The sequence below is a fragment of the Hypomesus nipponensis genome, chromosome 12, assembly GCF_054491055.1.
Source record: "Hypomesus nipponensis isolate SF chromosome 12, ASM5449105v1, whole genome shotgun sequence".
Classification (NCBI taxonomy): domain Eukaryota; kingdom Metazoa; phylum Chordata; class Actinopteri; order Osmeriformes; family Osmeridae; genus Hypomesus; species Hypomesus nipponensis.
In genome coordinates, this window is record NC_140372.1 from 2,055,279 (window position 1) to 2,068,172 (window position 12,894).

The 12,894-nt window shown below is 52.0% G+C and overlaps 1 protein-coding gene across 4 annotated transcripts in view; it reads right to left on the reverse strand.

Annotated features, from left to right (window-relative positions):
* kcnh7a (potassium channel, voltage gated eag related subfamily H, member 7a) overlaps positions 1 to 12,894 on the reverse strand; it is a 53,238-nt gene that overhangs the window by 7,070 nt on the left and 33,274 nt on the right. For 2 of the 4 annotated variants that reach the window (XM_084667467.1, XM_084667463.1), the window contains exons 7-12: positions 10,114 to 10,539; positions 7,068 to 7,467; positions 6,653 to 6,852; positions 2,911 to 3,163; positions 787 to 992; positions 427 to 556 (exon numbers count right to left, since the gene is read on the reverse strand). In XM_084667467.1, coding sequence (XP_084523593.1) covers positions 427 to 556; positions 787 to 992; positions 2,911 to 3,163; positions 6,653 to 6,852; positions 7,068 to 7,467; positions 10,114 to 10,539 — 1,615 coding nt within the window. The remainder of the gene's footprint in view (positions 1 to 426; positions 557 to 786; positions 993 to 2,910; positions 3,164 to 6,652; positions 6,853 to 7,067; positions 7,468 to 10,113; positions 10,540 to 12,894) is intronic. The other 2 variants (XM_084667464.1, XM_084667465.1) reach the window with 2 other exon arrangements.

Below are 12,894 nucleotides of genomic sequence, written 5' to 3' on the forward strand. Positions count from 1 at the left end.
TTCCCAAGAAGGCATACTTTTCCAGAAAGCCTGTTACCATGGTGACCAATGAAATCTTTTTTTCTGTGTGTGTGAATGGTTGCCAAGTGGCTGAAAGCCTTGTGTCCCAGCCCAGACAGCTCTCACAGCAGACCCAGCCACCTCTCCTCTGCCCCCAGAACACAAGACACACACCGGCTCCAGGATTCAGCTCAAACTAATTCCCCAACGTTCAGAGTCACGACGATATACAGTTTCTTGGAAACCGTGACTTTAATGACTGGAAGCTGCCTATCTTGGGCAGGATGCAGAAGAGACAGCACATCTCACTAAGCCCTTCTTCGTTAAGAGAAGGTTGAATGCATTTTCTAAAAGTTCATAAAAATAATGGTGACATTATATAAAGCGATGCTGTCTTGCAATATTCCTAGTCACACTTGAACACACTTTGCTTCTGCAAAGGTCCAGGATGAGGGGGCGTTCCCAGCACACCTGCGGAGGCTCTTCTCCTGTGGGACGCCCTCCTCCTGCACCTGGAGTCCTCTCCGTCTGATTCGCTGGTCTGGGGGTGTGTGGTCTGAAGGGGAGGGGCACAACCACAGTTAGCAGGAGCGCTCCACACAAGACTGGCCTGCAGCTGGCTACCTGGTGATGGTGACGATGTCAGAGGCTTCTCTCATCTTTGCTGCCATCAGGTAGCTCATTACATTTTCTAACATTTAATACACACACACACACACGTACACACACGCAGATTCACACACACACACACCCACATGTTGTTTGAAGCCTAATGGTTCAGCTTACCTTGGCGTACTCGTCCCGGAGGTTAAAGGTCAGCTCTAGGTTGTGGAGGAAGTGGTCAGCGAATTCAGGGTACATGTCCAGCACCTCCAGGATTTCCTCTCTCTGGATGGTGTGCAGGTCGCAGTAGCTCAGCGCTCGCACGTCTGCATTGGCCTTCCCCGGCTTGGCGTACAGGTGGATCATCTCTCCAAAGATGTCGTTCTTCCCTGGGGGAGGGATGATTGGGAGGGGGAGAGAGGGAGAGGGAGAGGACAGGACAAGGTAAAGGTAGAGGATGGTAGAGACACGAGGAAAAAGAGAGGTGAAGAGGGATGGGTAAAGAGAGAGAAATGGAGAGAGGGAAGGAGAAGAAGGAGAGGAACAGAAGGAGGTTCTCTGTGACTGCATGCAGCCTACAGCAGTGAGCAGACAGAGGTGTGGACTCATGCTCCAGCACCTGGAGAAGGTCAACAAATAAGAACCCTTCTAATAGACGTCCCTCTCGACCTGCCTCTTCTGCTTCTCTCCCTTCCACAGCTTGCTTCTTCTATTCTCATTTCTGCTCTCCATCTTGTGCCCGTGGATTCCTCTCTCCATCTCCCCTGCCATCCATCCCTATGTCTCTTTCAACTGCATTCTCTTTATCTCTCTTTCCCACTGTCCTTCTCTCCTTTCCTATCTCTCTCTCTCTCTCTTTCATCCACACACTCTCTCTCTCCCTCTACTAGTTCTCCTCTTTCTCTCTCAGTTTCTCTTCCATCTATTTACAGTATCTCTCCCTCTCACCTGTATCTCTCTCCCCCCCATCCTCCCCCGGCTTACGGTGCGTTCACACTGCAGACTTTTTTACCGCTCAGCACCGCCGGCCTTCCCACAGTGCACCACGCTCGGGGGCGTGCCAGACAGATTCATTCAGAGCTGTAGTTCTCTTAAATCACTGTTGTAGTTCTATAATGTCATGGCAAATGTGCAGACAAAATACAACTTTTACACACATTAAGCAAGAATCCGACACGCTTTCTAGATCTGACATGATCTTATCTTCAGCACACAATAGGTTATCTTTTTCCACACTTTTTTTAGGCCGAGTGAAAGATTAAATGCCACCAGCACTCTATGTAACGGGTCTTTTTCCGGCTGGAAAAAAAGGTGCAAATCATTCGCTAGATTATGACTTGCCTCTACACATTCACTGTATGGATAGCGAGTGGCCGCCAGCCAGCATTTCAGCGTTGAATGTCAATCGTGTGCCGGGTGAGCTAGCTAGACTATGCAGCTAGCACAGAAGAAAGTTACGTAATGTGAAGAAACTGAATTTAAGTACAAAATACAACAAACCAAGGACGCCGACAACCTCAGCAACCCTGCGCCAGGCATATTTTTTTTTGTTTACGTCTCTGTAATCTAACATAGACGTATCATACAATACTGGGTATGAAGACACATACGATGAGTTGCTCTTCCATCTTGAAAATTGTCAAACCTAGAAATGTTTACCATTACCAACAATTGCTACGTTACAAGAAACAAGAAACCAACCCGATTGGCCATCGTTGGCGTTTTCACGCTCCTCATTTACATAAAGTTCAGAAAATCCAACTTTCGCCGCCCCGCTCGCCTTCCCACAATGCCCTATGCGAGCGTTGCTGCCCCGCTCACCTTCCCACAATGCCCTACGCGGGCGTCAACGCCTGGTTTCATTGAAAATGAATGGGAAGCCGACGCCCCGCTCTGCCCGCCCCGCTGCAGTGTGAACGCACCGTTAGAGAGAGCTGTGTAGGAGCTCTCCTCTCTCTTGCAGCTCTCCCTGGGACATGTATCCCCTCAGCCCTCTCATCACCTCCACCACCTCCACCACAACCACCTCCACCACCTCCACCACCTCCACCACCTCCACCACCTCCACCACAACCACCTCCACCACCTCCACCTCCACCACCTCCACCACCTCCACCACCTCCACCACCTCCACCACCTCCACCACAACCACCTCCACCACCTCCACCTCCACCTCCACCACCTCCACCACCTCCACCACAACCACCTCCACCACCACCTCCACCACCACCACCTCCACCACCACCACCACCACCACCACCACCTCCACCACCAAACCCCCCCGAGGCTGTTCTGCCGTGTCCGTACCCAGTATGGCCACCACCACGTCATCCTTCAGCACCTCGATGGAGCCGCGCGACAGGAAGTAGAGGGCAGTGAGCACGTCCCCGCTGTGCACCAGCGTGTCGCCGGGCGGGGAGTGGGTGGTCTTGAACCTCATGGCCAGTGCCCGCAGACAGCCCTTGGTGGCCCCCCGGAAGGCCCTGCAGTCCTGGAGGAGACTCTGGTTGAGGTGAAGGCAGATGTCTGCCTGAAGACACTCTGGGAAGCCCTTCAGGACCTGGGGGAGGGGTGGGGGAGGGGAGGGGGAGGGGTGGGGAGGGGTGGAAAGGAGGGAGGGGAGTTTGGGGTGTGAGGGAGGGAGGGGCGGGAGGGGTGTAGATGAGGGGAGGGAGAGGTAGGTGAGGGTGAATGGGGTGGGTGGGGGTGAGGGTGGGGGTGAGGAAGGGGTACAGGCCAGAGGGGTAGATGAGAAAGAGGTCAGCTGAGGTCTGTGAGAGTGACAGGTGTTGTTAAGGACATTCATGTGATCTGAGTTTGAGGACACATCAGGACCCGGGGGAAATCTCATACAGTTGCCATTTGTAGTTTATCCTTCTTCTCAAAACCGATCATGTGCAGCAGAAACTGACTGCATGGTCATGCATTTATATTAAACTGGATGCTTCAGCCAAGGTCACGAGCAGACAGGATAAACAGTTATTACAAGACAGAACAGACTAGGGTGAACATGTAAACATGGTGTTAGTGTTTCAGAGGTGGACGGATGTCAACAAAAACCTTTTTCTGTGTTTCCATCTGGATCTAGAAACATGATTTAGTGAAAGTGGTGCTCAATAACAAGTTAGCTCTCCATGACTCACTTTAAAATAAGTCTTGATGTAACTTCAGGCGATTCAAGAGACTTACCCTGAGCTGGGGAGCCCTGCACATCACTCTGAACACAGAGAGCAGGAAGGTCGGCATGTGTAAACGTGCTACAAGATTGAATGAAAGCGATGGGACAGGGTTTGTTGTGTTACTCTGCTGGCCTTGATGACTTCCTGCTGAATACTAACAGATTGTCTCTCTGTGACTGAGAGACAGATCTTAAACTTGAGGAAGGAACCTGGTTTCCAGGGACGATGAGTGTTGAATGTTGTTAACAGCTAACAGAAGGACAGTGTCAGACACCAGGACAACGTGACAGAGAGAGGAGGGGGGAGTAGGGGAGAGAGAGAAGGGGGAGAGAGAGGGGGGGGGGAAAGGAGGGGGAGAGAGAGAGAGAGAGAGAGAGAGAGAGAGAGGTGGGGGGAGAAGCTTCAGAGACAAACGAAGGCTGAGAAAAATGCCCTTATCTTCTTTGTCAAGACAAAACCACCTCAAAACATACGGCAGCAAACAGGGAAACTGGATTAAACCGGTTTTCTAGAACAAAGATTGCTTTCCTTTGTTCTCTTTTTCTCTTTTTTTTAAAGGAAGAAAAGGGAGATATATCATGAGAAGATTTGGAAAGGAAAGAGTGAACAACATTTGGCAAGTGCAGGAGCCTTTTCAGAGCGTGAGGCCAGCTCTTCCACGCAGGCCCAGGCCAGCCCACAGCAATATCCACCCAACCCCACCTCACAGTCACCCGCCTCGCGGAGGGAAATCATCCTGTTTGAATACTCAGATTTCATGCAAAAACGACCTTGAGGAGGTCCACATGCGAGTGGTTTGGCTCAGCTGCCAGCCCCCTGGCTCCACACCCTCCCTCCCTAGCTCCACACCCTCCTCCCTGACTCCACACCCTCCTCCCTGACTCCACAGCCTCCTCCCTGACTCCACACCCTCCTCCCTGACTCCACAGCCTCCTCCCTGACTCCACAGCCTCCTCCCTGACTCCACACCCTCCTCCCTGACTCCACACCCTCCTCCCTGACTCCACAGCCTCCTCCCTGACTCCACAGCCTCCTCCCTGACTCCACACCCTCCTCCCTGACTCCACACCCTCCCTCCCTGACTCCACACCCTCCTCCCTGACTCCACACCCTCCCTTCCTGACTCCACACCCTCCCTCCCTGACTCCACAGCCTCCTCCCTGACTCCACACCCTCCTCCCTGACTCCACACCCTCCTCCCTGACTCCACAGCCTCCTCCCTGACTCCACAGCCTCCTCCCTGACTCCACAGCCTCCTCCCTGACTCCACACCCTCCTCCCTGACTCCACAGCCTCCTCCCTGACTCCACAGCCTCCTCCCTGACTCCACACCCTCCTCCCTGACTCCACACCCTCCCTCCCTGACTCCACACCCTCCTCCCTGACTCCACACCCTCCCTTCCTGACTCCACACCCTCCTCCCTGACTCCACACCCTCCTCCCTGACTCCACACCCTCCTCCCTGACTCCACACCCTCCCTTCCTGACTCCACACCCTCCCTTCCTGACTCCACACCCTCCTCCCTGACTCCACACCCTCCTCCCTGACTCCACACCCTCCTCCCTGACTCCACACCCTCCTCCCTGACTCCACACCTTCCTCCCTGACTCCACATCCTCCCTCCCTGACTCCACACCCTCCTTCCTGACTCCACACCCTCCTCCCTGACTCCACACCCTCCCTCCCTGACTCCACACCCTCCTCCCTGGCATGCACACCCAGAAGCCCGCATGGAGGCTCCCACTGCCCCTACAGTCACTGCGTCTGAAGGACAGCACCCTGAGTCTCTCCGTGTCCATCTAACACCAGGAGCGGTCATGGCGATGAGAGTGGACCTGTAGGAACGCTCAGAGCAGAACACAATCTCCTGGTGCTACATGAACACGTTCTGGGCGCTGGGCAGTTAAGGTCCTCTCGCAGGTTATTCCCAAGGACAGCTCTAGAGGGGAAGCATGCCTTTACAATCAAATGCAAGTCCTCGACTACAGACACACGGCCATTCACTGATCCCACACAGCAGCAGCAGGATATCTCAGCAGGGAACACAGTAGACACACTGCATGTACATGTGAGGGCGCACAGCTCAGGTCAAAGTGTTGGTTTAACACGAGGAGTGATCATGCAGCTGCATCTCATGAGACTGGGCCTACACGAACACTCCAGTCACATGACACAAGACTCCAGTCACATGACACAAGACTCCAGTCACATGACACAAGACTCCTGGAGGTAAACTGACACTTTGACATGTTCTACAGGTGAGCCTAGATGGAGTTCTACGGAATGAGCATGTGATCATGCGATCTGCAAACGTGTGATCATGTGACCTGTGTTACACACCTCCTGTTCTTACCAGAGTGGCAGGGAGTTCCATGTGATCGAGGGGCAGGCATGGAAGAGACAAGTGTGTTTTAGAAGAACAAAAGGAAAATCCAGTTGGGTAAAAGCCAGTTCTACTGATCTGAAGCTTTGTGTTCAGCCCAGCACCTCTGACTTTTATCTTCCAGTCAACCACTAAACACAGACAACCTTAACTTTCCCACTTATACAGGCCCCCCATGTTAGCTGCTTGACCCCGTTTAATGTATGACAGATATTTTGAAGACATTGGACTTGGTTTACAAACAGGTGACAGAAAGGGGAAAACACAGAAATTGCAAAGCAAAATATTAAATACACAATATCAACACATCGTTATGTCTCATTTCACCAAACTTTAATAGATTGTGCTGTGGAGGACCTAAATCTTACTTTCATAACTCAAGTCTAACTGCCACCTCACACACACATCACCACCGCCCTCCACCCCCTCTCCCGCACACCCACCCCCCTACACCAACACACACCACCCTCACACACATGTTCGTACCATGTTCATGTCGATGCCGTTGGTGTAGGACCATGCGTGCTGGAAGTACTCCTCCAGGCGCTGCCTGAGGGGGTTGGGGATCTGGTGGAAGCGGATGAACTCCTTCACCCGCAGCATCTGCAGGTGGTAGCGCGCCGTGCCTGAGTACAGGCGCTGGATGATGGCAGACACGTTCCCGAAGATGCTGGCATACATGAGGGCTGGCGGAGGTCAGAGGGTAAAGGTCAGGCCGATGACCCAGTACATGAGGGCTGGCGGAGGTCAGTGGTTAAAGGTCAGACAGATGACTCAGTAATTGAGGGCTGGCAGAGGTCAGAGGTTAAAGGTCAGACAGGTGAGTCAGTAGATGAGAGTGTGTGTGTGTTCTTGTGTGTGTGTGCAAGGTTTTGCTTGTGTGTGTGTGTGTGTAACTCACAGCCGATGAGCATGACACAGATGGAGAAGATCTTCTCCGAGTTGGTGTTGGGGGAGACGTTCCCGAAGCCCACGCTGGTCAGGCTGCTGAAGGTGAAGTACAGAGCCGTCACGTATTTGTCCTTGATGGACGGACCTGACCCCGGGTCGCTGTAGTTGTATCGCTTCCCGATGGACACGCCCAGATTGTCCAGCCAGCCAATCTTGTGCTCCAGGTACGGCTTCTCCACGTTCCCGATGGCGTACCAGATGCAGGCCAGCCAATGGGCGATGAGCGCAAAGATGCACATGAGCAGCATGAGGACTGCAGCACCGTACTCAGAGTAGCGGTCCAGCTTCCTGGCCACGCGGACCAATCGTAGGAGACGTGCTGTCTTCAGCAGGCCAATCAGAGTGGTGGTCTGGGGAGGAACGTGTAAATGAACAGGGTTCTTATTGGCTGATGCTTGCTTGAAAACTGGACTAGTGCTAATCCCCTTCAGAAGTCTGTGAGTGGTTTCTCTATTGGGTGGGTAAGTGTTCTAATCAATCCCAGCTAAGGTTAGTTAGTTACAGTGAGGAAAGTGCCACACGAGTGGCTTGTCACATTTCTGAGAAATGATTTCCTCTCAAACTCATCAATCAGGGCTGGAAAGCACCCTGAACCCAGGTCCAGAGAGACTGGCCTGCCTGGACACTGAACCCAGACCCATCCTTCACCACCAGACCCATCCCTCACAACCAGACCCATCCCTCACAACCAGACCCATCCCTCACCACCAGACCCATCCCTCACAACCAGACCCATCCCTCACAACCAGACCCATCCCTCACCACCAGACCCATCCCTCACAACCAGACCCATCCTTCACCACCAGACCCATCCCTCACAACCAGACCCATCCCTCACCACCAGACCCATCCCTCACCACCAGACCCATCCTTCACAACCAGACCCATCCCTCACAACCAGACCCATCCTTCACCACCAAACCCATCCTTCACAACCAGACCCATCCTTCACCACCAGACCCATCCTTCACAACCACAACCTCCTCAGGTCCGTTGTAAACAATCGTAAACAAACTAACATGCCGTCTGAGACGACCCCCCTCCCTTCCCGCGTTCCAGTTCTTCATTTGAAACGTCTTGAGAGAGGAGGATCACTAGAAGAAGAGAAGGATCACTAGAAGAAGAGGAGGATCACTAGAAGAAGAGGAGGATCACTAGAAAAAGAGAAGGATCACTAGAAGAAGAGGAGGATCACTAGAAAAAGAGAAGGATCACTAGAAGAAGAGAAGGATCACTAGAAGAAGAGAAGGATCACTAGAAGAAGAGGAGGATCACTAGAAGAAGAGGAGGATCATTAGCTCCCAGCGCCTCTGTCTGTCACAGGGAACACGAGAGAGAGGGAAGTTCACATCCTGTCCCCGCTGACTATTACAGTAATATCCTGAGGGAAATCATTACCGCCTCCTCCCGTAACAGCAGCAATGAGATACATGATGCTCCTGGATGTGAGTCTTGTTTACAGAGAAGCAGCTCATTACCCTGCTATCTCTAAACCGGACAAGTGTCTCTTCCTGATGTATGGGGCAGAGCTGATTCATGAGATGATGCTTACCTCCCCGACGTGTGCTCACAGGAAATATGTTTGCTGTTAGGAGCTCAGAGCAACAGAGCGGTGATGGCTTTATTATAACTCCCCCCCCCCCCCCTCCTCCTCCTCCTCCACTAAGGCACCACTTATTCTGCAGGCAAGATTACCGCCTGGAAACACACCCGTTTATTCAATCCCATTCAAAACTATTTAATCCAATTCAACTCAAGCTCAGTTCAGCTCAAGATCGGTTTGAATCCATTCAGTCCAGCCCCATCATGTCCTGTCCATTCTTATTCCATCTAACACAGAATTTGTCTTACAGGGGAATTAATAACACCTTGATCATAAAATGAGTCATGACTCACTGCAGGGCTCAAAATTATTAAATTAACCTAAGCAGAATTGATTTCGGGGCTCCTCGGTGATGGTGTATATATATAATATATTTAATGCTCTTGGGAGCACATGCATGTCAGTGTTGCAAGACAGTCGTCCTCCCGATGCACTACACGATGATGACGATCACAATATTATCACGATATAATCACAATATGATCACGACATAATCACGATATGTTCACAATATGATCACAATATGATCACGATATAATCACGATATAATCACAATATGATCACAATATGATCACGACATAATCACGATATGTTCACAATATGATCACGATATGATCACGATATGATCACGATATGATCACAATCTCTCTCTGTCTCAGTCTCTCTGTTCTACATCTTCACACTTACCATGTCATCCCCCTTTCTCTCTCTCTCTGTATCTCTCTCTCTGTTTCTCTCTTCCTGTCTCTCTTTCTCTCTCAGACAGACACAAATTATTTAAATCTGGAGAGCTTTATTTCAGTCCTTCTGCAAAGTGCTTAATTGGAAGAAAAAAAATGAAAAAATAGTCTGACAAGCAAAGTCTTGGGACACGTGTGTGTAGATATTCACTCACCCCCTCAGCTAAAAAGCTTTTAAATTCTAGGTAATGTTAGCAAGTATAAATTAAATGACCTGAGATGTGTTTGTCTCGGTTGTATGGGACTGTTTTTCAAGTTATATGCTTGTTTGTTCCAACCAAATTTCCCTCAGGAAATTGATTAAGATGAACTGTTTCTAAGCGTATTTACAGGAACCCAGAGACACGTCTGTTCTCCTCCAGGGAAGGTGAGATTATGTTTTTTAGAGGAGGACTTCCTCCAGAGACCAGGGATGCCCTCATGCAGGCTTGTAGGGCTGCATCCTAACAAGGAGAATGCTGTCCGAAGTACCAAAGGAGTCTCGAGTTCAGGGGTCTCCTACCCTGTTCCTGGAGAGCTACCTGCATGGAGGTTCCGCTCCAACACTAATCTAACACCCCTTGCTTCAATCAGCTAGCAGCTCATTCACTCCTGTTGTCCCCGGGGCCAGTTGACCTGGACAGGGTCATGACAACGTCCGGGTCGTGACTCACCTCGTCTGACCCGGAGCCGAAGATCAGCAGGTCAAAGGGGATGGCGGCCACCATGTCGATGAGGAACCAGCCCTTGAAGTAGTGAATGGCAATCTTGGCAGGGTGGCTGACCACTTCCTCGTTCACGTTGACGTAGGTGGTCCTGAAGTTGATGAGAATGTCCACGATAAACATGATGTCCACCATGAGGTCCACCACGTTGAGCGGGGAGCAGGAGTAGCCACACTCGCGCCGTTTATGCTCCTCGCGGTCGTTGAGGAGGAAGGCGGCGGAGTAAGGCGTCAGGATGGCCGTGTAGATGACCAGCAGCAGGATGAGCCAGTCCCACACCGCCTTGAAGGGGCTGTAGTGGAGGATGGTGAAGCGGTCCATGCGTGGCGTCTGGAGCTTGTACTCTGGTAGGACATCAGCTCCCAGAGACAACACCTATGGGAGGGAGAGGAGGAGGGAGAGGAGGATGAGGGAGAGGAGGAGGGAGAGGAGGAGGGAGAGGAGGAGGGAGAGGGAGAGGGAGAGGAGGAGGGAGAGGGAGAGGAGGAGGAGGGGGAGGAGGAGGAGGAGGAGGAGGAGGGAGAGGAGGAGGGAGAGGAGGAGGGAGAGGGAGAGGAGGAGGGAGAGGATGAGGGAGAGGAGGAGGAGGGGGAGGAGGTGAGGAGGAGGAGGGAGAAGAGGAGGAGGGGGAGGAGGAGGGAGAGGGAGAGGGGGAGGGAGAGGAGGAGGGAGAGGAGGTGAGGAGGAGGAGGGAGAGGAGGAGGAGGAGGGAGAGGAGGGAGACAGGAGGAGGGAGAGGAGGGAGAGGAGGGAGAGGAGGAGGGAGAGGAGGAGGGAGAGGGAGAGGAGGAGGAGGGGGAGGAGGAGGAGGAGGGAGAGGAGGAGGGAGAGGAGGAGGGAGAGGAGGAGGGAGAGGAGGTGAGGAGGAGGGAGAGGGAGAGGAGGAGGGAGAGGAGGAGGGAGAGGAGGTGAGGAGGAGGAGGGAGAGGAGGAGGAGGAGGGAGAGGAGGGAGACAGGAGGAGGGAGAGGAGGGAGAGGAGGGAGAGGAGGAGGAGGAGGGAGAGGAGGAGGAGGGGGGAGAGGAGGAGGAGGAGGGAGAGGAGGAGGAGGGAGAGGAGGAAGGAGAGATGGAGGGAGAGGAGGAGGAAGAGGGAGAGGAGGAGGGAGAGGAGGAGGGAGAGGAGGAGGGGAGGAGGAGGAGGAGGAGGAGGGGGGAGAGGAGGAGGAAGAGGAGGGAGAGGAGGAGGAGGAGGGAGAGGAGGAGGGGGAGGAGGGAGAGGAGGAGGGAGAGGAGGAAGGAGAGATGGAGGGAGAGGAGGAAGAGGAGGAGGAGGGAGAGGAGGAGGGAGAAGAGGAGGAGACAGAGGAAGAGGAGGGAGAGGAGGAGGAAGAGGAGGAGGAGGGAGAAGAGGAGGAGACAGAGGAAGAGGAGGGAGAGGAGGAGGAGACAGAGGAGGAGGAGGGAGAGGAGGGGGAGGAGGAGGAGGAGAAGGGAGAGGAGGAGGGAGAGGAGGAGGAGACAGAGGAGGAGGAGGAGAAGGGAGAGGAGGAGGGAGAGGAGGAGGAGACAGAGGAGGAGGAGGGAGAGGAGGAGGGAAAGGAGGAGGAGACAGAGGAGGAGGGAGAGGAGGAAAGGAGAGGAGGAGGAGGAGAAGGAGAAGGAGAGGAGGAGGAGGAAGAGGAGGAGGAAGAAGAAGAAGAGAGTTCATGAGAACACGTAGGAGCTTTCCTTATTTGTTCAAGCTCAGCAGTTAGAGAATGTGACTGCAGATCAAGAGGTCGCAGGTTCGAATTCCCCCTGTATTGCACTTTGGATAGAAACATCTGCTGAATGGACACCAGTTTATGAATCAAACAGTCCAATGCAGAGAGGCTGGTCCAGGCATCTCTGCTTGGAGCTCAACAACAATCCTCAACGTCCTCCATGGAGAAGCTTTCGCCGTTTCATCACGGGAAGTTTAAAGTGGAACTGAACTGCGATTAGACACAGTGATATTATAATAGTATACACTTTTAATGACTTGAAAAATATATAACATACAACTGTATGCCATATTCTATAAATAATAGAAATCTCTAGTGTCTAAATTATGTACTTAAAAGGAACTGGGCGCCGCCATGTTTAAATGACGTACACATCTGACGTCACGAGAATCGTTGCTCTCAATTTCAACCCGTCAAACTGGATTAAAAATTCAAGAAAATCGACCCATCATACCTATCCCTGTTCATCCTATGGCGTATGCTTCCGAACCAATACGTAATTATGTACCCGCATGACCTTAGTTGTCCCATATGTTGCAGAATATGTGTTTTTGTCGGAAGATTAATATAGTTAGCTAACACTGACAAGTTGAACAACATCGAGTGGTGTACTTATAGCTAGCTACTTGTCCTAACTGCAGACAATGCCAACAGACGGAATCGATCTGAATCAAAGCGGCAGACCTGCATAACCTGGGTGTTGGTGGTCCACCAAAATGATCGTTCATCATTGAGCACAGGCTCTTTCCCATGCTGTGTGAGGAGAAATACCTTTTATGTTAGCTTACCATATGTGTAACCTATGCTCGGTCTGACCCTGTGTTGTTCTGTGCATCTGACAATAAGTTTGGAGCGCCCTACGCATAGCTGGTAGCCTAAGCTTCAGTTACTAGTAGCCCCTTCAAGTTGTGTGAAACATGCTCACTGGTTGACTTGATAACTTGTTCGCTGCGTGGTTAAACAAACTACAGTGTAGGAAACGTTACGTAACGGAGCTAGCTTTGGCTACAATCAGATGTGAATTT